The sequence below is a fragment of the Somniosus microcephalus genome, chromosome 20 (genome assembly GCF_052327205.1).
Source record: "Somniosus microcephalus isolate GS21.2 chromosome 20, FLI_Smic_1.0, whole genome shotgun sequence".
In the NCBI taxonomy this organism is placed as follows: Eukaryota; Metazoa; Chordata; class Chondrichthyes; order Squaliformes; family Somniosidae; genus Somniosus; species Somniosus microcephalus.
Window position 1 is genome coordinate 58,971,681 of NC_141006.1, and position 25,977 is coordinate 58,997,657.

At 41.2% G+C, this 25,977-nt stretch overlaps 1 protein-coding gene across 2 annotated transcripts; it reads left to right on the plus strand.

Moving 5' to 3' along the window:
- The first annotated feature begins 428 nt into the window (after positions 1 to 428).
- On the plus strand, positions 429 to 24,899 carry pdik1l (PDLIM1 interacting kinase 1 like). Of its 2 annotated transcripts, XM_085962799.1 has the most exons (4): positions 429 to 673; positions 1,423 to 1,503; positions 18,040 to 18,346; positions 22,019 to 24,899. In XM_085962799.1, exons 2-4 carry the CDS (start codon positions 1,490 to 1,492, stop codon positions 22,757 to 22,759), a joined length of 1,062 nt encoding a protein of 353 aa, XP_085818925.1. In that variant the 5' UTR covers positions 429 to 673; positions 1,423 to 1,489; the 3' UTR covers positions 22,760 to 24,899. The 2 variants fall into 2 exon arrangements, with proteins under 2 accessions (XP_085818925.1, XP_085818926.1); XM_085962800.1 differs by lacking the exon at positions 1,423 to 1,503 and having other exon boundaries at positions 430 to 673.
- The last annotated feature ends 1,078 nt before the right edge of the window (positions 24,900 to 25,977 follow it).

Below are 25,977 nucleotides of genomic sequence, written 5' to 3' on the forward strand. Positions count from 1 at the left end.
GTGCTCTTATAATTAAATCTGAAAGGAAAGTGAGGTTGATAAAACATAGTGCTACTTCTTTAATATTTGTCATCACGTATTGATGACATAAGTGCTTTAAATGGTAGAGCACTGCGACAAACTGTGCCTTGCCCCCTCTCCCTCTCGACGGGCAGTTAGTGCGCTCCGGCTGCCGCACCTGATTTAAATTTGCGCTCGCGCCGAGGCGGAGAGCGCGCGCGCGCGCGCGACCAGACCGGCGAAGAGGGGCGGGGTTTAGCGTGGAAGGCGTGGCACGTGACAGGCAGCTGGAGGGCGGGGCTTATGCGGCAACCTAAGACAAAAGGGGGCGGAGTCGGGGGGGCTTCAATCTGATTGACAGGGAAGAAAGGGGGCGGGGCGTAAAGGGAGGCGTTCAACCAGTTGAATGGCCGGGTATGAGGGAGCGGGGCTAAAACGTGATCGACAGGGAGCGGTCAACACACACACACCGCCACCACATCCCCAGTCGGCGATTGGTCAAGGTGACGGCGGAGGGGGGTGTGGCGCCGCGGTGAGCGCGAGCCTGAGTGGCAGTTATTTGAAGCTGGCGCTCGCGCATTGGCGGCTGGCGCGAGCGAGCGGGAAGGCGGGAGTCGGACGGAAGCAATGGCCGAGACCAGAGCGGGACAGCAGCGAGCACCAACCGATTGAGGTAGAGAGAGAGAGAAAGGGGAAAAAAACCAAACGAGCGACACATATATTTATATATACACACACCGGGTAAATAATAACAATAGCCGGTGGACACGGAAGAGCTGAGGGACGGAGAGCGCCGCCTCCCCACCCCCTTTTCGCAGGCCGCTCACTCACTGAGGTGGATCCCAATAGGGGGGGAAGGGCGATTGAGCTCTCGGTGCGGCCTACAGCTCACCTCCTCTTCCCTTTCCCTCCCTCCCTATTATTGTAATGCGGTTTGAGTTCCACCCCCACCCCCCCTTTCCCCAACCGGGGCCCAGGTAGACTCGCAAGCCTCTGGCTGCATTGCATTTTGCAGGCGGTTGAAAGGAGCGACTCCATTGAGGGAAGCTGCAGTCTGAGATGGTGGGGAGGAGGGGCCGGGCTAGGCCACACTTTCCCTTGATGCTTTTCTGTGGCATTTAAACGATTTTTCTGTTTTCCTACCGAGGAATATCTTTCCTCCACCCCCCGCCCTTGCAGCAGTTCCCCTGAACTGTTTATAATGCACTCAGCAGATTTGCTTAACACTGTTGAAAGAAAGAATCTGCATTTATATAGAGCCTGCATTTATATAGAGCCTTTCACAGCCTCAGGACATCCCAATGCTCTTTACAGCTAGTGAAGTATTTTTGAAGTGTTGTCACTTGTAAGAAACGCAGCAGCCAATTTGCACATAAAGTCCCACAAACTGCAATGTGGTAACAACCAGATAATCTGTTTTAGGTGTTGGTTGAGCGATTAAAATATTGGCTAGAACACCAGGGACAACTCCTGCGCTTCGAATAGCGCCATGTCATCTTTTATGTAAGTGGACAGGCGGGGCCACGGTTTAATATCTTGTTTGAAAGACGGCATCTCCGACAGTACGGCACTCCCTCGGTGCTCCCCTGGTGTCGACTGGGATTATGTGCTCGAGTCTCTGGAGTGGGATTGTGAACCTTCTGACTCGGGTCAGGGTGATGACTCCTTCATCACAGTTGTCAACTGGGATTTCACTACTGTGTAATGGTGGATGTGTGAATTCCCCCTGCACCCGCCACCCCTGGCAATTTTCTCCCCTTTCCAGAAGATGCTGATTGTTGCTGGGACGTGGCTCCATATGTGTTGCCTTCCTTGGTACATAGTTACATAGAAGATAGGAGTAGGCCATTCGGCCCCTCGAGCCTGCTCTGCCATTCAATGAGATCATGGCTGATCATCCAAACTCAGTACCCTGTCCCTGCCTTCTCCCCATATCCCTTGATCCCTTTAGCCTTAAGAAATATATCTAACTCCATGAATATATTTAATGAATTAGCCTCAACTAAAAAATTAGTATTTGGTACTTCACCCAAGTACTAATTTTTTTTTAGTGAACTCTGAATGTTGGCAGGCTTTACAATCCCGAGGGTGTCACAGCTGAGTTTTATTCTTGTGCTTTCTTGATATCTGCATGCATGTTTTAAAAAAAATTCTTCTGTAACCATTTAAATTCAGAATATCTGGGTTGTGCTCATAAAGACCGTTTGAACTGTATAACTGGGTGACATAGTGATAGTTGCAGCAATTTAAGGTGCTGAATTAAGATTAAACACAAGTGCATTGGCGTAAGTGATTTTCATCCCCCTCCCCTCCCCAAATAGTGTATTGGTATCAGTATGCTAAATAAGCCTATAATGATTCTGCTTGAGTTAGGGATGCATTTAAGTGTTGGCAAAACAGATCTGTCAACAGTAGGGAAATGCAAGCTAGGCTGAGAAGGATGGCTACCAGCAGAAACAAACATAATATCTTTCTAGCATTTTCACTTCCAGCATTTACTTTTTTTTCCTAAAACATCAGGCAAATGTAAGTAATAAAACTGATTAGCAAGACTTATAGATTGTATATTTTAATTGCTGTACATAAATATTAATCTCCAATTTTTAGGACATTGTATCCAAATGGGTCGTTTATTAAAACCAATATGTGTTGCTTCCAGTGAAATATTCTTGATCAGATTTTAATTCATCTTGCTCTCAACAGTAGCTGCTATTCAGTTTTAGATGGGTTTGGAGTTGATTAGTTTCACTCTTTTAATGCAAGTCTAGCTCTAAGATTTTCATAATGTTCGTTCTGTTCTATGTCTGCTAGTGTTCCAAACAAAATATGGGTTAATTGACTTTCCAGTATTGGAGATGGATTCTTTTAGTATCAAATGAAGTTGATTATGTTCTGTATTTAATAGCTTCCCATAGAGTATTTGTTATATACCATAAGTGATTACAAAATAGTAATCTGATGCATTAAGGGGGAAAAAAACTTGCATTGGGCTGAATTACATCATGAACCATGGAAATAAAGCATAAGTAATACAATATCCCTCAAAGTTACTGTTTTGCAATCACTCCATGTATTTTCTCATGTAAACATGATTGTTTCCATGTTTACACCTTTAACAGCCCAATGGACAGGATTTTTTTCCACAGTACTTCGTGTATCTCCAATATAGCGCTTTGATATAATCGAGTCATGTATGTGCCTCTGGGGGAAAGTACAGTGGATGCAAATATGAAGAAGCAAGACTTGCATTTAAAAAGCCTTATCCAATCTCTGAGAATCCCAAAGCACATTGTTATAAGTTAAGATAGCATCACAAGGTGTAATTACAAAGCTCATGTAATTTATTGGTGTTATCTGATCCCTGAAATGTACTGCATCCTCAAAAAGCACCTAAACCTATATTCTAAGCAGTAAACATTTTTTTCTGATTATGGCAGCTATTGTGAACCATGGTAAATATTGATTTGAACACATCAAGCTATGTAGTAGGTTTAATGGTTAAAATTATATAATGCATTCCTTGTTTTAATTTTATTTTAAACTTTGAAATCCTGTTACAGTATGGGAGGACAAAATAATCTGAATTTATCTATACACTCTGGTAATTCTGCATGAATAAATTTCTCTTAACCCCTCTCTTCACTCTTGGTGACAATTTAAAATTGATTGCTCCTCATCACTGATTATGCAACCAGAGTAAATAATCTTTCCCTATTCACCCTATCAAAATCCTAATTTAAAAAAACCTATGCTTGTACATTATAAATCTTGTGCAAGGCATCTACTTCCTGACTGCAAACCTTACTCCCTGTTGTTGTGATTTTTGGTCTTGCCATTGTTTACCATTGTAAGTTGCTATGTCAATATTTCCCAATTTTGCTATGTCAGTTGCCACTATATAGTTGCAGATGGCTTTCTGGAGTGAGTTTCTAAAGCCTCCCTCCCAAATCTGTCACCAGCTTTTAAATAATATAAAACAAAATTATATTAATCAACTAGCCATGGGTAATTTATTAGCTAAATCTTTTTTTTTTCTTTTAGCACTTTAGGTATGTTTGGAATCATTTGTTGGGGAGGGGGTGGGGTAAATGGACCTCTGTTGCTCCAGTTCTTGCTGCTCGTTGTACTGTGCAAGATGGACAGTGACAATTTTGTTTTACATCTCTCCAACTCTCCCCTCCATCCTCATACCCAAGCTTTAAGGAAAACAAAAACATTTTCTTTCTTAGCCTTTCACTTGATATCTGCCTATGTTGTACTGCAGTGGATATATAAAATTTTGGAAATACTCAGCAGGTCAGGCAGCATCTGTGGAGAGAGAAACCGAGTTAATGTTTCAGGTCAATGACACTTTCAGATTTCCAGCATCCACAGTATTTTGCTTTTATATAATATAATATTTTGGTTGTTTTAGGAGAATACTCTGACTTACTGAACAATGCTATTGGTTAATTTTGAGAAAGGGATGTTTGAATTGATCCCTCCCTTCCCAGTTTAATATTCTATTTATGACCCTGGTAACATTTTGAAATGAATTTTTTTTGAAGCCCAATATAACACTTTAGACATTGTGTTGTAATTTCTTGTTATGGTCATATGGGCAATGAGGAAAACCCTGAACAAACTTGATGTAATTCTGTTAAATTTCTAATGCAGAAATGCCGAGCCACTTTTCAAAAAGGCCTGTGGTTATTTAGCAGTTTCACCTTCTGACATACGATTTCTTGAGCACTGTTTTTGAGAAGGAAAATTGAACACTGCTACATGAATGGGATGGGGGTGTGTGTGTATCTGGGTTTGTGTGCCTACGTCTGGGTGTGTGTGTATGATTTTTTTTTATTTGTTACTGTGATGTGGGCATGGCCAGCATTTATTGCCCATCCCTAATTGCCCTCGAAGGTGGTGGTAAGTCGCCTTCTTGAACCGCTGCAGTCTGTGTGGTGAAGGTACTCCCACAATGCTGTTAGGGAGGGAGTTCCAGGATTTTGACCCAGCGACGATGAAGGGAACAGCGATATACTTCTGTCAGGATGGTGTGTGACTTGGAGGGGATCTTGGAGGTGATGGTGTTCCCATGCGCCTGCTGCCCTTGTCCTTCTGGATGGAAGAGGTCGTGGGTTTGGGAGGTGCTGCCGAAGCAACCTTGGCGAGTTGCTGCAGTGCATCTTGTAGATGGTACACACTGCAGCCAAGGTATGTCGGTGGTGGAGACAATGAATGTTTAAGGTGGTGGATGGGCTGCTTTGTCCTGGATGGTGTCGAGAATTAAAGTAGTTTAAATTTAGTAATAATGGAAATTTCTGTTAACTTTATTTTTGACATTGACTTTTTAAAATTTCATATTTGGTGGCTGTCTTTTTTTCAGTTATTCATTGACTTTGTGAATAAAAGGGAGCTGCAACTATAGTGTGGAGACTGTATCATTGTATTGCTGAAGAAGCCCCATACTTTAGCCACCTTTTCAACTATTTTCTGGGGGAAATTCAAGAAGGGGAAGAGATTGAGATAACTTGGAGGAATGTAGAATATTGGAGTAACACTGAAGGATACGGATGTTCATGTGCTGCAAGAGTTTGAGTTGTGTATTGTAATATGAAAAAGAACTCATATATTTGATGAAGACTATTTGAAAGATGATTTTAGAGATTGAATGGACTTGACTTGAGAAATCAAGGTTTGGAAGAGGATGTCATATGAGGGCTATGATCCCAGAGTATTGAATGCTTGGCCTGATACTATACTGTACGTGATGAAGGTTGTCACATGAATAATTCATAGTCTGTTATGTAGTATAGTGTTACTGTCTGTTTATAGAATTTTTGACTATTTGACCTAAGGTATTTTGGATGAAGTCACAATAATACAATGCTATGGAGTTAAATTCATCTCGAGGTTAAATCGACAACTTAACAGCTATTGGGTATGCAGATTAGAGTTTAGCACAAAAGTGATTAGAGCTGGATGAACTGGTTGACAAATAGTGTTTCTCGCATGCCACAACAGTTTGAGACAGTGGTGGTTTGTTAAATCATTCCAGTAAACATTCACACATGATGTGTTGAAATGACTGCATTCATGTGAGCTCAGAGGGTTAGCTGACAGGAACCCATACTTTACAATGGAGGATAGTAGGTGTTTTGATTGGTAGCTCAACTGGCCAATTCCCAGACATGGCGAGCACGTAAGGAAGTTAGACCTGGTGAGTCTAGCTGTATCCTTTAGTGCTGAGTAGATTTGGGATGATTGCCAGTCTGAAAAGTGTATTTAGCCTGCTAATGGTTGTGTACTTCATTTTCAGTGTCACGAGCAGAATTACACAATAATTTGAAATTCACTAAACAGTACTCTGTTCACATACAGGTACTATATGTAAAATAAATAAGCTTAATAATTTAGAATTAGCCTTGTCTCACTAGAGTGTTCACTTGTCTGCCTTTCAAAAAAAATAAAAAACATATTTGGGGGCACACGCAGGATTACATCCGCTAGCTTGTAAGGGGTTTTCATTGTTACGGCCCTTGTGTCATGCTATTGTGTGACTAGATAATGAGCAGTATAGAAAACTCCTGTTTGTAAAGGTTATCCAATCTGCCAATAGAAGGGACCAGTGACACTGGACCTAAGAGGATATCTAGTGCAGACCCAAAATTTGTAACAGCATGTCATCTTGCATCATATTTACAGCATAGAAACAGGGCATTCGGCCCAATAAATCCATGCTGGTGTTTGTGCTGCACACGAGCCTCCTCCCACCCTCCTTCATCAAACCCCATCAACATAGCCTTCTATTCCTTTCTCCCTTGTGCTTCTCTATCTTCCCCTTAAATGCATCTATGCTATTCACCTCAACTACTCCTTGTGGTAGCAAGTTCCACATTTTAAGTGCTCTCTGGGTAAAGGAGTTTCTTCTGAATTCCCTATTGGATTTATTGGTGACTATCTTTTATTTATGGCCCCTAGTTCTGGTCTCGTCCGCAAGTGGAAACATCTCCTCTACGTCTAACCTATTGAACCCTTTCATAATCTTAAAGACCTCTATCAGGTCAGCCTTCTCTTCTAGAGCAAAGAGCTCCAGCCTGTTCAATCTTTCCAGATAGGTTATACCTGTCAGTTCTAGTATCATTCTAGCACCTTCTCCAGTGAATCACAGAATCACAGAATCTACAGTGCAGATAGAGGCCATTTTGGCCCATCGAGCCTGCACCGACACATATCCCACCCTATCCCCGTAACCCCACGTATTTAATCCCCTAACACTAAGGGTCAATTTATCACAGCCAAATCAACCTAACCTGCACATCTTTGGACTGTGGGAGGAAACCGGAGCACCCGGAGGAAACCCACGCAGACACAGGGAGAATGTGCAAACTCCACACAGACAGTCGCCCGAGGCCAGATTTGAACCCGGGTCCCTGGCGCTGTGAGGCAACAGTGCTAACCACTATGCCACTATGCAGAGTGCCTCTGTCCTTTTTTATAATATGGAGACCAGAACTGTTCACAGTACTCAGTGTGGTCTAACCAAGTTTAACATAACTTCTCTGCTTTTCAATTCTATCCCTCAAAATGAAGCCAGTGCTTTGTTTGTCTTTTTATGGCCTTATTAACCTGTGTCACTACTTTAGTGATTTTATATCTTATTTAACAAAAACAGGAAATGCTGGAAACACTTGGGTCAGTCAGCATCTGTGGAGAGAACAGATGTCGAACTGTTGACAAGGATTTACACCTGAAATGTTAACTTGTCTGTTCTCTACAGATGTGGACAGATCGGAGTGTTTCCAGCATTGTTCTATTTTGTTTGTTTAAAAAAAAAAAAAAAAAAAATTATTTTTGTTTCATATTGTGTGCAATGCTACAGGAGGTATGTATCATACATACAATTTGACCAATAAGATGATCTGAATGAATGTAATGTATACTTTAATCGCATGGCTAATATAAAATTGGAATCATGTAATTCTATGCCCTTATTTTTATCGCCTGGTATTATAGCCTATTGGTGACTAGTTATCTGAAGGGATCCTGGTATCTTTAATAGGATTTCTGGTCCTGGTGGATCAGTGCGTCAGCCCTAGACATCAGAGTTCAAGCATTCTCTCCTCTTTGTGCTACTTTAGTATGAGTGTTCAGCTGAGCATAGCGTGCAGGATTCAATAGTGTCAAAATTATCTTGCATCATCTGGGCAGTTTTCTGAAGGTCCTTAATCTCTGCAGCAAAAGTAGTTTTGACAGTGATAAATTCTGCAAGCTCTAATTTGCCTCAAGATCAGCAAAGGCAATGCAGACAAGAACTGCAGAAGAGAGAATCTGTTTAATGGTAAGAAATTGGACCACGCGATGATGAGTGCGAAGAAACCAAGAATTTAGGTTTTTTTCTAGCCCCCTTTTTTTCTTTGTACTAACAAGGTGCCATTCCCTTCTGAAGTGAATTTATACACTCTGCATTTAAGACAGCAAAAATGACAGAACTAAATATGGGAGCAACAGCACAATTTGGGATAGGGGTAAGGGAACTTTCATGATTTAGCATTTTGTGTTGGGAGGTCTTTTTGTATGGGGCTTGCATTTTTCTATTTTGGAAGCTTGCATTGTGTAATCATGTGGCCCACTCGATGGCTTTGCATGCATTATACTTCCCCCCCCCCCCCCCCCCCCACTCCGAAAGGTCGGTCACCCCTGACATCTAGTATAATTATGGGAAGTGTAAAAGGTGAGGCAAATCAGCACACATGCACAGATTACTTAGAAGGAAATACAGTAATTAAATCAAGAAACTGAACTAGATCTTGTGTAAGCCAAGAACTGTTGTAGAAGGGTATATAACAGTTTTGTGATGTCCTGCGAACGTCCTGACTCTGACCAATGTTGTCTTGCTACTGGTGGGTGGGGCAAAAGCCAAGTAGCACGGAGTTGATTTGAGGAGAAGGTGGGATCTTTCTGTTGCTGTAAGGCAACATGTTCCTTTACTTTGCAGAGGAATGAAAGGTTTGAGATACGATGGTAGTTGGACTGTAGAGGCGCTTTGGGGGAAGTTAAATTGGGTTGTCAGAAGCAGGATGGGATTAGATCAAGGATGTATGTGGTAAAATTTATGAATGAGTGAACTGATGGAAAGATGGTTGAAGAAACTGCAAAGAACAGGAAAGTGAGGGGACATTTAAGTGGCGAGCAGATAGGGTGAGCTGAGAATTTTGCAGAATTGGGTGGGTGGGGGCTGCTCAGTCAGGTTTCGGTGGCTTCAATTTTGGTATTAATTCTTGAGGTTCTTGCTTTTGAGTCTGGTGAGGGTTGAAGCTGTGAAGAATGATTAGTTGTGGAGAAAAGGAATTTGGAATAAAAACAGAAAATGCTGGAAATACTCCAAGTCAGGCAGCATCTGTGGAGAGCGAAACAGAGTTAACATTTCAGGTCGCTGACCCTTTGTCAGAACTGGAAAAAGTTGGAGATGTAACAGGTTTTTAAGCAAGTGTAGGGGCGGGGGGAGGGGAGGAAATAACAAAAGGGAAGGTATGGGATGGAAGGCAGGAGAGATTAAGAGACAAAAGGGATGATGGTGCAAGGCAAAAGGAGATGGTAATGGACAAGTTAAGAAACAAAAGATGACTCGAGGAATTTGGAGCTGTGTTCTGGGATAATCCTGGCGTGGTAAGCAGTTGTGACTAAAGCGAGGGAATTAAATTACAACTTGAAATGATCGAAACAGAGCTGCTGCATGACGGCCAGGCCGGATGAATGCAAAGTTTTGAGTTGTAGCATGGTGATTTGAGGCTGTGGTGGTGGTCAATGCAAGAGCAACCATGGACAGTCCGAATGCACGATGAATAAATAAGTGTGGAGGACAGAAACGGGAGCTTTGACAAAAGGCTGATGAAATCCCAAAAGCAGCACTAGTAATTAGGCAAAACAACTTGTAAAAATGTACAGGAAACTTTGTGCTATCTGGCACCGACGGGACCGAGCCGTTGCCGTCCCATCAAAACTGCCGGACAAACCAGCGCTAATGTTGAAACATATGGAGATTTTGAGCTCCGTATCTGGCAACAAACCCACAGCTTCTAAACAGTCGGCCGTACTTTACAAGCGTCTCTGTAGCTTAGCAACAGCTTCAGCGAGACCTTGCAGAGCCTGACTGGTGGGGGGGAAAAAGCAACGAAAAGAAAAAACGAAACGGCTCCTGATTTTTGCCGGTGGCTCGAGCATTCTGGACAATTAACCTCCGGATAAACCAAAGTTTCCTGTAGTGCTAACTTGCAAGTCACTTTAGTAATCTATGTAAAAATCTGGCTGAAAGTCCCTAGAATTTTGGGCCAGTAAAACCTGGGAATCTTAGTACTGTTGTCAATGAAATGTTACTAGTGGTTGTAGTGTATTCGGTGGTAAAAATCCACTAGCATGTTGCTGGATAACCTTGAGTAAATTTGAGCCAGGTTGATGGTCATAATGATGTGATGTCATACTAGACTGAAATGTAGCCAGTGGCTGTACAGGGTAAACAGCACCACTTTTGCTATTGCAAATTTTGGTGTTTTGCTGCATTAATGCGATAACGTGTACACTTCTTAAAGGTGATGAAGGAAGACTGTTGTAAGGACTTCGGTGTCAAGAATATAACAGCACTGATGTATATGCTGTAGCAGTAAAACCTATAATCCATCATTTTGCCTTTTTACTTGGGTGGATGCTAAAAGGTAAAGTTTATGCACAATGTTGTATGTTTCTGACTTGTTTTATTGATGCAATTGGAGTAAATATAGGATAACTCATGTGTTGCAGGTAGAATAAGGTAAAAATGGTATGTACAATAATGCATCAAGAGTTTTGGGTAAGGACAACCCCTGTGCCCAGCTTCTGTATAGTCCACCCTGTATTAAATATTTAGGCTGGGAAGGTTTCCAAACTCTCTCTTGTGATTAACACGTGACCACTTTTTTGATGAGAAAAATAACAACCATTGGAAATCTGCAGTCAAAACTGGAGCGCACAAATAATTGATCAGCACCATAAGGGAAAGATTGGAAACTATTGGTCCTATCTGCAAGAATTTCTCTTTTTTGGGTAATTGACTTCTGTATTTTCTAGTGTTTCCTATTTGTAGTTTTATTACACTATGTTTCGGGGGAAATGATCATGTATTATAACTTTCCTAGTTAATTTAAAGTTGACAGTATTGAAGTGATATGGGGAAGATGTTCAGAATGATACAGATAAAAGTAATGAAGGTCAGTAATGTTGCTGTGAAGAATGTATCATGTAACATCATGTGAGTTGCACCATTAGGCACCTCCCTATGGTGTCATGGCCCAGATCAGGAATTCAGTATGTGGGGAATAGCTTATCATTCTAGTGCATTGCATTTGTTTCAGTGTGGAGCATCACTGGATTTTTTTAGTGAATATGTATGCATTATAGTGAACATGTAAAATCTGAAACTGAAGTCAGCAGAATACAGGGTCAAAGCTCTCGCCATCCTTTGGCAAGATGTTTTGTTGCAGTATTCTCCACTTGAATCTTAAATCTAAGCTTATTTCTTCCCTCTGTGGTGATTATTGCATTTTTCATCAGTGCTGAAGTGATCTTATTGGATGCTGCTGATTGCTATGCAGAACCAGAAGATATAGATTTGCGTAGCTCCCTACTTTAGCGGCTTGCTAACAAATTCTGTAACTGGTGTTGCGAGAGGTTCTCTGGTGACTTCAGAAGCACTGTACTGCTTTAGTGGTACTTCAGTATATAGGCATGTATTTGCCATTTTTAATTTGTGTACAGCAGCTGCCTAATTTGACCTGGAAATCCTGTTCTTCATTGCAAAAATGTGAACTATGTGAATGCAACTAATTATAAATATCCAGTACATAATTTTTAAGTGACTGCCATATTTTGGTACAACCATTGCATGCAATATTTTCAATTGGAGGTAGTCAGTTTGTGGGTGAACAATGATTATCGCAAGTCTGCAGATGGAAAACAGAAACTTATAACTGAGTGACTGCTGCCAACGAACCGGAAGCTGCGCAGAAGCATTCTGCGCATAAATGTTAACTTGCATAAACCGATAGAAACACCAATTCAACTTTTAATTTTAACTTTCTTTTTGGCTCAGTTTGGCAGCACATAAATGTTAACTTTCTTTCTCTGCTCCGTTCGACAGCAATGATTTCTTTTCCCCACCCCCTCCCCATCTTTCTCACCAATCTGGGCAGGCTGGCGAACATCCAAAAAGCCACTGGAACTGCGCATGCGCAACTACTTTATTTTGTTGGCAGCAGTCATGTCCAACTTCTAATGGTTTTCTTGTAGTACATGAGTAGATTCATTAGTTCCAATTTACAAAACCAGAATGTAAGTTGGAATGTGATGAGCCTGGTGGTAAATTGAACAGCTGTTATGCTTCTGCAAATATGTGAATTAAAAAATATTGCAAAAAGTTTTTATACAAAAGGAGTTTTTTTTCCTCTTCCCCTGTGTACCAGATGTTTGGGTCAAGTAAAGGAAAAGTAATAGCTTGGATTCCAAAGCTTAGTGTTGCAATTAGTCTGTAATTATTTCAGCGAGGCCTGATTTGAGTAACTCTTCTGGCTACATTAGTCAACATGGTGTTTAAACTTTGTTTTGGTGCACTTCGTGTCCTGTTTGATGTGTGGGCTATAGCTTGTATAGATCCATTGGCCAATTCTAGTTCTGATGGCACGAGAATACCTTAAATTGAATTTTCCTACTACTTTCATTTATACAGGTGTAGGTTTGTGTCATAAGAAATAGGAGCAGGAGTAGGCCATTTGGCCCTTCAAGCCTGCTCTGCCATTCAGTGAGATCATGGCTGATCTGCCTCAACTCCATTCACCGGCCCTATTGCCATATCCCTTGATGCCTTTACTGGTCAGAAATCTATCGACTTCTGTTTTGAATATACCCAATGACTGAGCCTCCGCAGCCCTCTGAGGTAGAGAATTCCAAAGATTCACCACCCTCTGAAGAAATTTCCTCATCTCAGTCCTGAATGGCCTACCCTTTATCCTGAGGCTGTGGCCCCTGGTTCTAGACTCGCCAGCCAAGGGAAACATTCTCCCAGCATCCACCCTTATCGAGCTCTGTAATAATTGTGTATGCTTCAATGAGACCCCCTCCTCATTCTTCTGAATTCAAGAGAATACAGGCCTAGTTTACTCAATTTCTTCTCATACGACAGTCCCGCCATCCCAGGAATTAATCTCGTGAACCTTCGTTGCACTCCCTCTATGGCAAGTATATCCTTCCTTCGGTAAGGAGACCAAAACTGTACACAATACTCCAGGTGTGGTCTCGCCAAGGCCCTATATAATTGGATGGAGTAAGACCTCTTTACTCCTGTACTCAAATCCTCTTGTAATGAAGGCCAGCATACCATTTGCCTTCCTAATGGCTTGCTGCACCTGCACATTCACTTTCAGTGACTCATGTACAAGGACACCAAGGTCCCTTTGAACAGCTGCATTCCCCAATCTTTCACCATTTAGGAAATACTCTGCCTTTCTGTTTTTTCTACCAAAGTGGATAACTTCACATTTATCCACATTATATTCTATCTGCCATGTTCTCGCCCACTCATTGAGCCTGTCGAGATCCCCTTGAATTCAATTGAACACGTCAATTCAAGATGGCGACCGAGGCGGTCCGGAGCTAAGCGCTCTCCTGCTTCGGACGGCCCTCCCCCCCCCCCCCCCGCTCCCGATGCCGGAGCGATGTGTTCGGCAAGTCGGGCGGAAGCGGCAGCAGCAGCCACGAAGACCCGCTTCGGCATGTCGCCTGGCAGCTCCTCGTCGTGAATTTCTGTTTCGGACTAGGAGGGGGGGGGAGCCGGGCATGGCGGTTGGAGGCCGGACGTGCGCGTGAGAGGCAGGCCCTGGGCCGTTGCAAATTTGAACCGGTGACAGTGTGGGAAGCTCGCAGTTCGAGGGGAAGGAGGGAGAGCCGGGCATGGAGACCTGAGGCCAGACGGTGAGCGTGAGAAGAAGGATACCATATTGTGGAGCCAGCAACGGGGAGGAGGAGTCCACGGAGACGGAGCGGCTGATGGACATCGCGTTCCCACTGCCATTGGACGCAATTGAATTGACTTTTACTGAACATGGCGCTGTAGAATAGCGACGTGTCTCTGTGAGCTCCCATAGCCTATTGTGGAAGTGATCGGGGAGTAAAAACATTCCATTGTAGTAATACATATGGCAAATAAAATTGATTTTTGAAGCCTCGTCACGTCCTCTTTGCAACTGACACTGCCACCTAGCTTTGTATCATCAGCAAATTTGGAAATGTTACATTTAGTCCCCTCATTCAAATCATTGATATAGATTGTGAATAGCTGGGGCCCAAGCACCGATCCTTGCGGTACCCCACTAGTCACAGCCTGCCATCCTGAAAAAGACCCATTTATCCCTACTCTTTGTTTTCTGTCTGTTAACCAATTCTCAATCCATGCTAGTATATTACCCCTAATTCCATGTGCCATAATTTTGTTCACCAACTTCTTGTGTGGGACCTTATCGAAGGCCTTCTGAAAATCCAGATACATCACATCTACTGGTTCCCCTTTGTCTACTCCACTAGTTACATCCTCAAAGAACTCCAATAGGTTTGTCAAACAGGATTTCCCTTTCATAAATCCATGTTGACTTTGCCCAATCTTGCTATTAGTTTCAAAGTGCCCAGTTATTGCATCCTTTTATAATAGATTCCAGCATTTTCCCAACTACTGATGTGAAGCTAACAGGTCTGTAGTTCCCCGTTTTCTCTCTCCCTCTCTTAAATAGCAGGGTTCATTTGCTATCCTCCAATCTGCAGGAACCATTCCAGAATCTATAGAATTTTGGAAGATGACAACCAATGCGTCCTGACGTAAGAAAACTACTAGGCACTTGGTCTGAGTATTAAACAAGGCTATAATCGACTGTTTCACAACATGGAGGTCTAGTTGTCCTTCACTAGTTCCTGTTTACAAAATGTCCTGAGCAAGATGGGCCAGTGCCCGAGTATTTATACTCTCCCTGGACAGCGCCACCAGCAGGCCGCCAAGTATTATTTCATAAGTAATTTCTACATGAATGGCAAGATTCATGTCACGTCCACTATCCCAATGGCCACCTCTTTCAAAACCCTAGGATGTGGGTCATCCGGTCCTTGGGATTTATCGACTTTTAGTCACATTAATTTTGCTAGTACTGTTTTTTACTAATTTCTTTAAGTTCATCATTCTTGCCACACCCTTGGTTTTCTTGTATTTCTGGGAGTTTTTTTGTGTCTTCCTCTGAAAACAGAAACAAAGTATTTATTTAATTTCTCTGCCATTTCCTCATTTCTCATTTTAAATTCTCCAGTCTGACTGTAAAGGACCTGTGTAGTTGATCAATTAAATTGTTTTCGTGTTAGGTACCTTGACAATTTCACAATCTGGATTGGGAAACCTTGAAACCATTGCATTTGTGGACTACTGTACTATGTTAAATCCAGCATAGAAATTTGAACATTATAGAGCTTTATGGTTAAGTTGGTCCTATGCATAAAAATGTGACTTCAGTTTTTACAATACATAAAGTGTGTAATTGGCAAATTCACATTGGGCCAGAAAGTCGGGTCGGAGGCTTCCCGCCGTCGCAAGCCCCCGACCGGCACTTACATAGCGAGCCTGCCGTTGTGCTGTGGGGCCACGTGGGATTCTGATCCTGGCCCGCCTCCAGCTGCTGATGTACAGTGCTTGAGTATCCCAGCGGCGAAGTTACTTCGCAGCGTCCCCTGGGATCACATGGGCCATGGGGAGCCAATCGGAGCCCCAAAACTTAAGTAAAACTTAAAATGTGATTTTTTTTTTTTTTTTTTTTAAATAACTATAACTTACATAAATTTAAATTTTTGTTTAAAAGTTAATTTTTGAAAATTAAGTTTTTAACGGGGCTAAAAATAAACTTGTGTTTCTTTAAAGTATTTTTAAATGATAAACCTGTGGAAAAAATGTTTTAATTTTACTTAATTAGCCTCTTACTTTGTTAAAAGCAGGCGTTGCGACTGCTTTTTTCACGCGCAGCTGCTAGGGCCTTACCCGCACGGAGAAACCTGTATTTAAAAATAAATAAATACATTTCGGAAATTCCAAGTCTACGTGCTGCCTCTCTGGTACACGCGTTTGACCTGTGAACACCTTCCTTCAAGGGAACGGAAGTTCCGGTTTCCAGCACATGCACAAAACCGGCACTTTCGTTGGCCCTACGCGTGAGTACACAGCGCATACTTGCCCCCGTGGAGACCCGAATTTCTGGCCCATTGTTGCAACCAGCATATCTGGGGGACATATCTTCAGTGTTTTGCTACTTGCACGAAAGCAATGGATTAACTTTACATTGCTTTTGACAGTATTGTGAAATCAGTGTTCTACAGGATTGGATATTGCGTTGGGTAATATTGTTCAATATACAGTACTATGCTCTTGGATTCGCACTTTATCTTGGTACAGTTTTTTTACTTTAAAAATTCCTTATTACATTCTGTTGGAAATATTATAGTATCCATCAGTAGTATCCCAATATTGACTCCAAAACTGGGAGAATGTAATTGTTGGCATTACTTCTGATTCTTGTGAACCATTGCTTTCATTTATATTAAGGGAATCAAGGGATATGGGGATAGTGCAGGAAAGTGGAGTTGAGGTGGATGATCAGCCATGATCATCTTGAATGGCGGAGCAGGCTCTGGGCTAAATGGCCTACTCCTGCTCCTATTTCTTATGTTCTTATTTATTGAGGTATAGTACTTTTTTCAATATCTCAATAGTGACTATACTTGCAGTTTTAAACTCTAAGCAAAATCCAACATAACAGCTATGCAAAATCCAACATAACAGCAAAGCAAAAGCAAAATATTGCGGATGCTGGAAATCTGAAATAAAAACAGAAAATGCTGGAAATACTCAGCAGGTCAGGCAGCATCTAAGAGAAACAGGGTTAACGTTTCAGGTCGATGACCTTTTGTCAGAACTGGGAAAAGTTAGAGATGTAACTGATTTTAAGCAATTGCAGGGGGCAGGGAAAGGGGAGAGGAGGAAAAAACAAAAGGGAAGGTCTGTGATAGAGTGGAAGGCAGGAGTGATTAAATGATAAAAGGCCTGATGGTGCAGTGCAAAGGAAATGGTAATGGGACAAGCAAAGAAACAAAAGATTTACTCGCAGACTTATCCCTCCAACAAACTATAGTTGTATTAATATTTTGAAGCAATGAAAGAGAGCAATTGGACGAGTTTGAGATTCTGAATGGCTTCTGTGCTGCAGAGAGGAAAAAACTGGTCCATAAACCTTTTAATTGTAGCACAAAGGATAGTGTACACCTGATTTTCAAATCATGATTAATATTTGAGGTGCTGGTGACCAATTGGCATTTTCTCACTACTGCTTTATAGTTTGGAAAAACTTACTGTTCCTAAGTAAGTCAATAGATCAGTGATAATGCCTCGTGTTACTTAAAATCCCAAAACTAACGCTATAATACATTTATAATAATGGGTTTAAATATGATTACTGTCTATTGTATACTTTGTGTTGCCCTGTTGATTCAATTTCTATTGACTAGCTGCACATAGCTAGTGCTCAGCATTATTAATTTTGCAAGGCAACAAAGCCTAGTAAGTTAGAGCAGCTATACTGCTGACAATGTGTATATTAGAATTTAACATTTAATGATGGCAGAGTAGTCACAAAGACATAAGATTTACTAACATCCGAAGGGAAAATAAGTAATTTATTGCTGTATGTCTACGCAATATTACTAATTCAAGGTTGTTTTGCCTCCGAAGACATTCTGAAGCCTGTAGCCTTAATATTATGTAAATTCTGTTAAATAAAATAATGATTTACAGTCATCAAAAATTACTGTCTCAAAGGCTTATGGCTTGAATCTCTAACATTTCACTCGCATCACTTTGTTTTGCCATGTGTTCGAAGCACAGCTATATTTCCTGTTGCTTGTTTGTGTTCTGTGAAGCAGAATTTATTACTTGATTTTTTTTTTTCTCTCCAGTTTAAAAAAAATATTGTCCATGGCGAGTAGTAGAGAGCCAAAGTACAACTTGGTGCGCGAGTTGGGACGTGGCAGTTATGGTGTAGTATATGAAGCAGTGGTAAGAAAGACTGGAGCACGGGTAGCAGTCAAGAAAATTCGGTGCCACGCACCTGAGAATGTGGAACTGGCCTTGCGAGAGTTTTGGGCATTAAGCAGTATCAAGAGCCTTCATCCTAATGTGATCCACCTGGAGGAGTGCATCCTGCAGAAAGATGGAATGCTGCAAAAGATGACGCATGGATCATCCTCTTCCCATTACTTAAAGGTAAAAGTTTCACTCTTTTTGTTCCAAAAGGCTGCTGATAGTACACCTCTAACGAGGGTGGGGAATAAAAGTCAAATAAATGGTTGTAAACATAACCCTAGTTTTTCATATTTGGCTAATTTTTGAAAATGGTTAATTGTGAATCTCTATTTCAAAGACTGCAAAACTCCCATAATTTAGATGCAAGGTTTTAAGTGTAAATGGGTAAGGGGGAATGTCTTTGGTTTAGATCTATTTGTTGGATGTAACATTGATGTGCATATGATTGTTGTAATGAGGATAAGGTCACCAAAGCATGTTAAATGGCAAGTGAACATAACATAAGAAATAGGAGCAGGAGTAGGCCAATCGGCCCCTCGAGCCTGCTCCACCATTCAATAAGATCATGGCTGATCTGATCCTAACCTCAAATCTACTATCACTCTACATCCCTCCTGAACCCATGTGATCTCCTGGGAGAGGCGAAAAACCAGATTAAAAAACCCAATGGCCAATTTGGGGGGAAAAAATCTGGGAAATTCCTCTCCAACCCATCTAGGCGATCGAAACTCGTCCAGGCGATCACTGTCCCTATTTTCTACAGTACTTACCTTCTGTAAAAGGTGATCTCCACCCCAGCCAGGAACAGGAATAGAGCCATCTCCTGAAATCTAACACATAATTAGAACACAAGAAGTAGGAGCAGAACCAGGCTACCTGGGCCCGCTCCGTTACCCACAGGGCCATGACCGTTCCGAACATAGACTCATGTCCAATTTCCTGCCCGCTCCCCGTAACCCCTAATTCCCTTTACTTTAAAAAAAAAAAAAAAACTGTCTATTTCTGTTTTAAATTTATTTAATGATGTAGCTTCCACAGCTTTCTGGGGCAGCAAATTCCACAGACCTACCACCCTCTGAGTGAAGAAGTTTCTCCTCATCTCAGTTTTGAAAGAGCAGCCCCTTATTCTAAGATTATGCCCCCTAGTTCTAGTTTCACCCATCATTGGGAACATCCTCACCGCATCCACCCGATCAAGCCCCTTCACAATCTTATATGTTTCAATAAGATCGCCTCTCATTCTTCTGAACTCCAATGAGTAGAGTCCCAATCTACTCAACCTCTCCTCATATGTCAACCCCCCTCATCCCTGGGATTAACCGAGTGAACCTTCTTTGTACTGACTCGAGAGCAAGTATGTCTTCTTAAGTATGGACGCCAAAACTGTATGCAGTATTCCAGGTGTGGTCTCACCAATACCTTGTACAACTGCAGCAATACCTCCCTGTTATACTCTATCCCCCTAGCAATAAAAGCCAACATTCCATTGGCCTTCTTGATCACTTGCTGCACCTGCATACTAACTTTTTGAGTTTCGTGCACCAGGACCCCCAGATCCCTTTGTACTGCAGTACTTTCCAGTTTCTTGCCATTAAGATAATAACTTGCTCTATGATTTTTTCCTGCCAAAGTGCATAACCTCACACTTTCCAGTATTGTATTCCATCTGCCAAATCTCTGCCCACTTACTTAGCCTGTCTATGTCCCTTTGCAGGTTTTTTATGTCCTCCTCACTCACTACTTTCCTTCCCATCTTAGTGTCACCTGCAAACTTTGATAAGTTACACTCGGTCCCCTCCTCCAAATCGTTAATATAGATTGTAAAGAGTTGGAGACCCAGCACTGACCCCTGCGGAACACCACTAGTTACTGATTGCCAGTCTGAGAACGAACCATTTATCCCAACTCTCTGCTTTCTGGTCTCTAATTCCTAATTAATATAGTTTGGTGATAATTGTATTGTCTGTTGTGAGGAAATCAAGATACCACAACTTAATTTTGTATTTGGCACTTATTATGGTGAAGGATATTAATACTGCAGAATGGAACACTCTTTTCATTTTGGGCATCTTGTCAGCATCAAGAACTTCCAGGCCATGTATAGCTGCATGGCTAAGATGCAGATTACGTCCCTCTTTACTCAGCGCCAACAATGTACTTTCAGTTTAACTGGCAGATATTTTCTTTTATTCATTCAGTCATTTATCCTGATTCTAAAGTGAGATTGCTAATTGAGCCAAGTGATGGGCAGTTTTGTGATGTGGATTTATGCTCACTTGAAACTGGATGAGACTGTTGTCCCATATTAGTCTGAGATGGATTTTTTTCTCTCTCAACTGCCTTTTCACTTAATTGATACAAAAAACGATGTATTAATAGATTGCACCAGTATTTTGTAACCCTGTAAGCAATGTGCACATGTTAGACTAATCTCTATTTGAAAACCTGTCAATAACAAATATTCAGCTAACGGGCGAATGTTAGGGTGGGAGAGAATGCATTCTTTACAAGCTGGATTACTCCATAATGAGGGTATACATATCAGGAAAGGATGAACAGGCTGGGTCTCTTTTTTTTTCTCTTTAAAAGAAGATCCAGGGATGGATGGGCGGCGCAGACACGATGGGCCGAAGGGCCTCTTTCTGTGCTGTAAAACTCTATGACTCTATGAAAAAGAAGGCTGAGGGGTGACCTAATAGAGGTCTTTAAAATTATGAAAAATTTTGATAGAGTGGATACAGAGAGAATGTTTCCACTTGTGGGGAAGAGCATAACTAGAGGCCATTAATACAAGATAGTCACCAAGTAATCCAATAGGGAATTCAGAAGAAACTTCTTTACCCAGAGAGTGGTGAGAATGTGGAACTCGCTACCACAGGGAGTGGTTGAAGCGAATAGTATAGATGCATTTAAGGGGAGGCTGGACAAGCACGAGGGAGAAAGGAATCGAAGATTCTGCTGATAGATTTAAATGAGGAAAGACGGGAGGAGGCTCGTGTGGAGCATAAACGCCAGCATGGACTGGTTGGGCCAAACGGCCTGTTTCTGTGCTGTATATCCTGTGTAATAATGTGATTGTATTGCTCAGAACATTGCACTATATACTGAAAAAGAAATGCAGAAGTAGTAAGATTAGCATTGGGAGCCAAGTCTTTTTGGTTGCTGATTTGGACAGTGCAGGTATTCAGCCCCACTCGTGTTTTGCTTTTGAGGTAACAGCTAGGTATTAACCACAGTTAATGTGGTTTCCCTTGCACAATTTTCAAACATGCCTCCTCCTGAATGAGAGGCCAAATATTGCTGTTAAATTTAAGAAAAAGGTTTTGTGCCCCTATAAAATGTGACCTGGCAATTAAAATCAATTTGGATACCCAGTATTGGCTGTCCCAGGTCAAGCATGGGATGTAGAATAAAGCTTCTTGTACTGTTCTTTTAGCCCCAACTTCCAAAGAGTGCCCCGAGAGTAACAGTCACTTCACTTTCTCTCTCTGACTTGCTATAACATGGCAATCTGAAGGCTGACATTTGGACAGGTTTGAAGATGATGCTTTTGTGTTTATGGGTGTCCATTCAGATAAAATAGTTGCTGCTAGTAACTTAAAAATATATTGATGTAAATCCTTATCCAAAACTTTTTCTTTGAACTAGCTGATGATTGTTTGCACAAACTTCAGTAAATGTAATAAGAATTACTGTACATATGTTGACTAAATCAGGTGCTGCAGCATTCCCCGGTAGTAATGTCTAGATCGGAACAAGAATGGAGGCTCAATAGCTGGAAAGCTGCATTTTCTGCTAAAAGTGTATGTATGTTTAATGGGAACAAACTTTTATTTGTATTTACTTTTAAAGCTGGTGGAAACTTCACTGAAAGGGGAACTCAGCTTTGATACTAGAAGCTCCTACTATCTCTGGCTTGTAATGGATTTCTGTGATGGTGGGGACATGAATGAATATCTGCTATCGAGAAAACCCAACCGTCGGACCAACACTAGTTTCATGCTGCAGCTCAGTAGTGCTTTGGCTTTTTTACACAAAAACCAAATTGTGCACAGGGACCTGAAGCCAGATAATATATTGATTACTGAGACTGGATCGGAAGCTGGAGGAGGAGGTCCCGTTCTAAAAGTGGCAGACTTTGGTCTGAGTAAAGTCTGCTCGGGACTGGGAGCAGACCAAAAGGAACCGGTTAATGTGAACAGATGCTGGCTTTCTACAGCTTGTGGGTCAGATTTTTATATGGCACCAGAAGTTTGGGAAGGTCATTATACAGCTAAAGCAGACATCTTTGCACTGGGAGTCATCATTTGGGCCATGTTGGAAAGGATTACTTTCATAGATTCGGAGACTAAGAAAGAACTATTGGGAAGCTACGTGCGTCAGGGGACAGTGATTGTACCTCTCGGCGAAGCACTATTGGAAAACCCCAAGATGGAGCTCAACATTCCTGTAAAGAAAAAGTCCATGAATGCAGGAATGAGGCAGCTAATTAAGGAAATGCTAGCAGCAAATCCACAGGACAGACCTGATGCTTTTGAACTAGAACTGAGGATATGTAAAATCACATGTAGAGAGTGCAGCCGGACTGCGTAAGTCTAAGAGTGCATGTGAAAATAAGAAATGTTATACAGGGCTGGCTCTGACCAATTTTGAGGCTTGCCAAAAGTTTTAAATTGCAGGCAAGTTTTTTTTTTGTGCCACCCCTGTCCCCCAAAGTATAAATTCAAAAGTAGCTCTCTCAAAATTTAACCTACAGTTCTAGAGTGCTGCTGCTCATTGGTACCCACATCCTAACTTGGAAACCGACTCCGCTGCTGTTACGTTGCCAGATCCCCGGTTGACATTTTTGTCCCTTAGCCTTGCAAATCACTTAGCGGATGTGTGACTGCAGTTAAATATTATTCAGTACTGAAGGGTGTAATCTGTTGTATGGTTCTGATAGAATGCCATTTGTTGGGTTTCTGTGGGGTTTTAGCTGATAAATGAACAATGCTCTCTCTTTTTTGCAGAATACCTGAAAAATATCTGTCATCCATTAATTACTTTTTCACAAGTTCACTTTCTCTTGTTTTCTCCCACCCCCCTCGGCAAAACAAAACTCTTGACCAAAAATGTCTTAATCATTCTCGAGCAGTGTTCTACTCTTAAATGGCTTCTGATGGCCCCTTAAGGTTTTCTTTTCAGTCAAACCTTATTCTTTCCTCCACATTTATTGATTTTTCCTTTAGAAATTGTTGATGCCACCTGATTCACCATGGCTTCCTTTTGTTGGAAATGCCAGGCAATGTACTTTTCCACAATTGATTTGCCATTAATGCAACTTTGTATGTCAACATGAGCCATGCTTTGGCAGCGAGTAGACTGGTGGTAAGTTAATAACTGACCCTGATTAAGAAGTCACCAAATTTGATCTTGTATTGAGCTGTGTTCTGACACTCTAGTTAAGACAAATGTAAATTTGGAGTTGGGTGTTGTTTAACAGCAAAACATGTAAACCAGCGTGGCTTCAAGGTGGTGCCTGAACTTTGTGTATGACAATTTATAGATGAGTGACTGACTTTTTAAAAAATATATAATTACTCTTTCTTCCCCCTCTGCCTTTGAAAAGCTTTAAATGCTGCTTTTCTGTGGTTATTGAAGATGGCATTCTAATTTTGTGGAATAGAAACCAGTAGTGATACCTGTTCTTTTGGACAAATAACTCCAATGTCTGCCCAGATGTTTCAATTTTTTTTTAAAGGGAATTAGTAATGGAAAATAACTTGGGGAAGTAAGTTTCACCTGTCTGAACACTTGAGAAAGTAGCAATCATTTTCTTGGTTCACTGAGAAGAGGCAGTTTGAAAGTGGATTTTTGGTAGATTGGCTTTACTTTGGCTATACAGGGAACTCTTTTTTATCCGGCACCCGACCGGCGTAGTGCTGGTTTATCAAAAAGTCCGGATTACAGAGAGGTATAGTTAAAAAATACGAGAGCTCCGTACAAAGCAACAAATCCAGGTTTCCTTGTTGCTTAGCAACATGTGCGGGAACCCCAGCCACAGACCAATCGTCCCTGTTGTTTAGCAACATGTGCACGAACCCTGTTTACACAGCCACAGATCCAGGAACAGCCACTAATATGAAGTAAAACTTACCTGAACCTACTCCTGAATTTTGCTGGTTAACCGAGATTTCTGGTTATTTAGGTGCCGGTAAATCGAGAGTTTCCTGTATTTAAATTGGATTCTTTTCTTTGCCTTGACATGTTTGACTAATTGAGTTAACTTAAAATGGGGGAGGAAATGAGTATACAGGTGGGTAATCCCCATATTTGTGTCCTTTTTTAAAATGAAATTTAGAATGGATTGTGAGGGTGAAGGTAATGAGGGTGTTTCGGAGAGCGTCTGACTACGCAGTTAATACCTTTTGACTGCTGTCATTGTCATGTTGCTGTATTAAGAGCTAAAACATCTAGAATCCATCAGGTCAAATGGAAGCTATTTACGAAAGAAAAGATGGAAGTGATGGTGATGTAATACAATATTACATCAGGCTACAACATGTAGGAAAACTAGTTTATAAAAAAAAAAAAAAAAAAAAATTCAAGGCACTACCTTGTTAAGTGGGGGTTACCTTTCTACTGAAAACATGAAAATGTATTAAACTATATGTAAAGTTTACTGTGAAATTTGTAAGATTGTGTAATTTATTCTAAATGTAATATGTATAAATAAAATTATATGAAAACCTAATTCTGTATTTAATGGTGACTTCTAATCAAAATGCACAGGTTGTTGATTAAGAGACTTTCTTTGGGGGCTGGGCAGAGTTTTAGTGGGAGTTTTTCTAAAACCTTGTGTTTAGTCAGTTTATACAGCAAATCCGCGATTGCTCGTGATTGGAAACCGACACTGAGGAGATTGTTGTCCAGTTAATACCTGGGTTATCTTATGTATACGAAAAATCAGGAGGATGGGTGCAAAAAGACATGGGGTTAATTTTAAGTACTTTGAATCACAAGGGTTTGCCATTTTCTCCTATTTAGAAATAAGTTGCTGTAATTTCAGGGTTTTTTCCCAATTTATTTCCTAAAATGTAATTGAACTAAATCCAGATGGTAATGTTTCATACAATTTTTCACTATTATTCTGCCAAGGAGCTGAAAATGGTTAAATTAAAAGATCGCTCTGCATTTAGTGGAGCAGATTATAAGTAAATTATTGGGTGCTAGAGCAATTGCACTTATTTAAATTTGCATATAAAATTGCTGTTTGGAGCTTTCTTGATTCCATCTTAGTTGCCAAGACAATAAATAGCTGGAACATATAAATCAGAAAGTACTAGGTTTGATCGCTGATCCCTTGTAAGGGGGTGCTGGTGTCCCTCTGGGCAAAACCAGCTAGATTTCTTATGCCTGATCTATAGTTCAGTGACCCCTGTGTGTGTTTTGCAGTGAGCATAATTGAGTTTAAATATGATGTTTACCCCCTCCCCAAGTCAAAACACCTAGGATACCTTCCATGTGCAAATCATAAGGACACAGTCCCTTTTTTGATTTCATAGGAAAGCAAGTATAATGGCTGTCCTGCGAAGGATTTTGAACCATGTTATTCCATCTTCATTGAGCAAAGCTGTTTGGTATTTGCAGAATATGTTCTATAGTATGCTGCTGTGGTTGTATTGTACCGTCTGTTTTTGGCCTTTTTGTCTTGCCTGTGGAGTTATTTTATCTTGCTCTAGCCATGTTTCAAATCCTGTTTGTACCCTTCATGGACTTGACAGCAGCAGCCTTATCTTTGGGTATTTTCTGACCAGAAGCGCAAACAATAT

Bases quoted from the DNA above. Each gene is read 5' to 3' on its own strand.
- pdik1l (XM_085962799.1), top strand. The intron at 18,347-22,018 runs GTAAAAGTTTCA...TTACTTTTAAAG, and splicing joins CCTCTTCCCATTACTTAAAG to CTGGTGGAAACTTCACTGAA.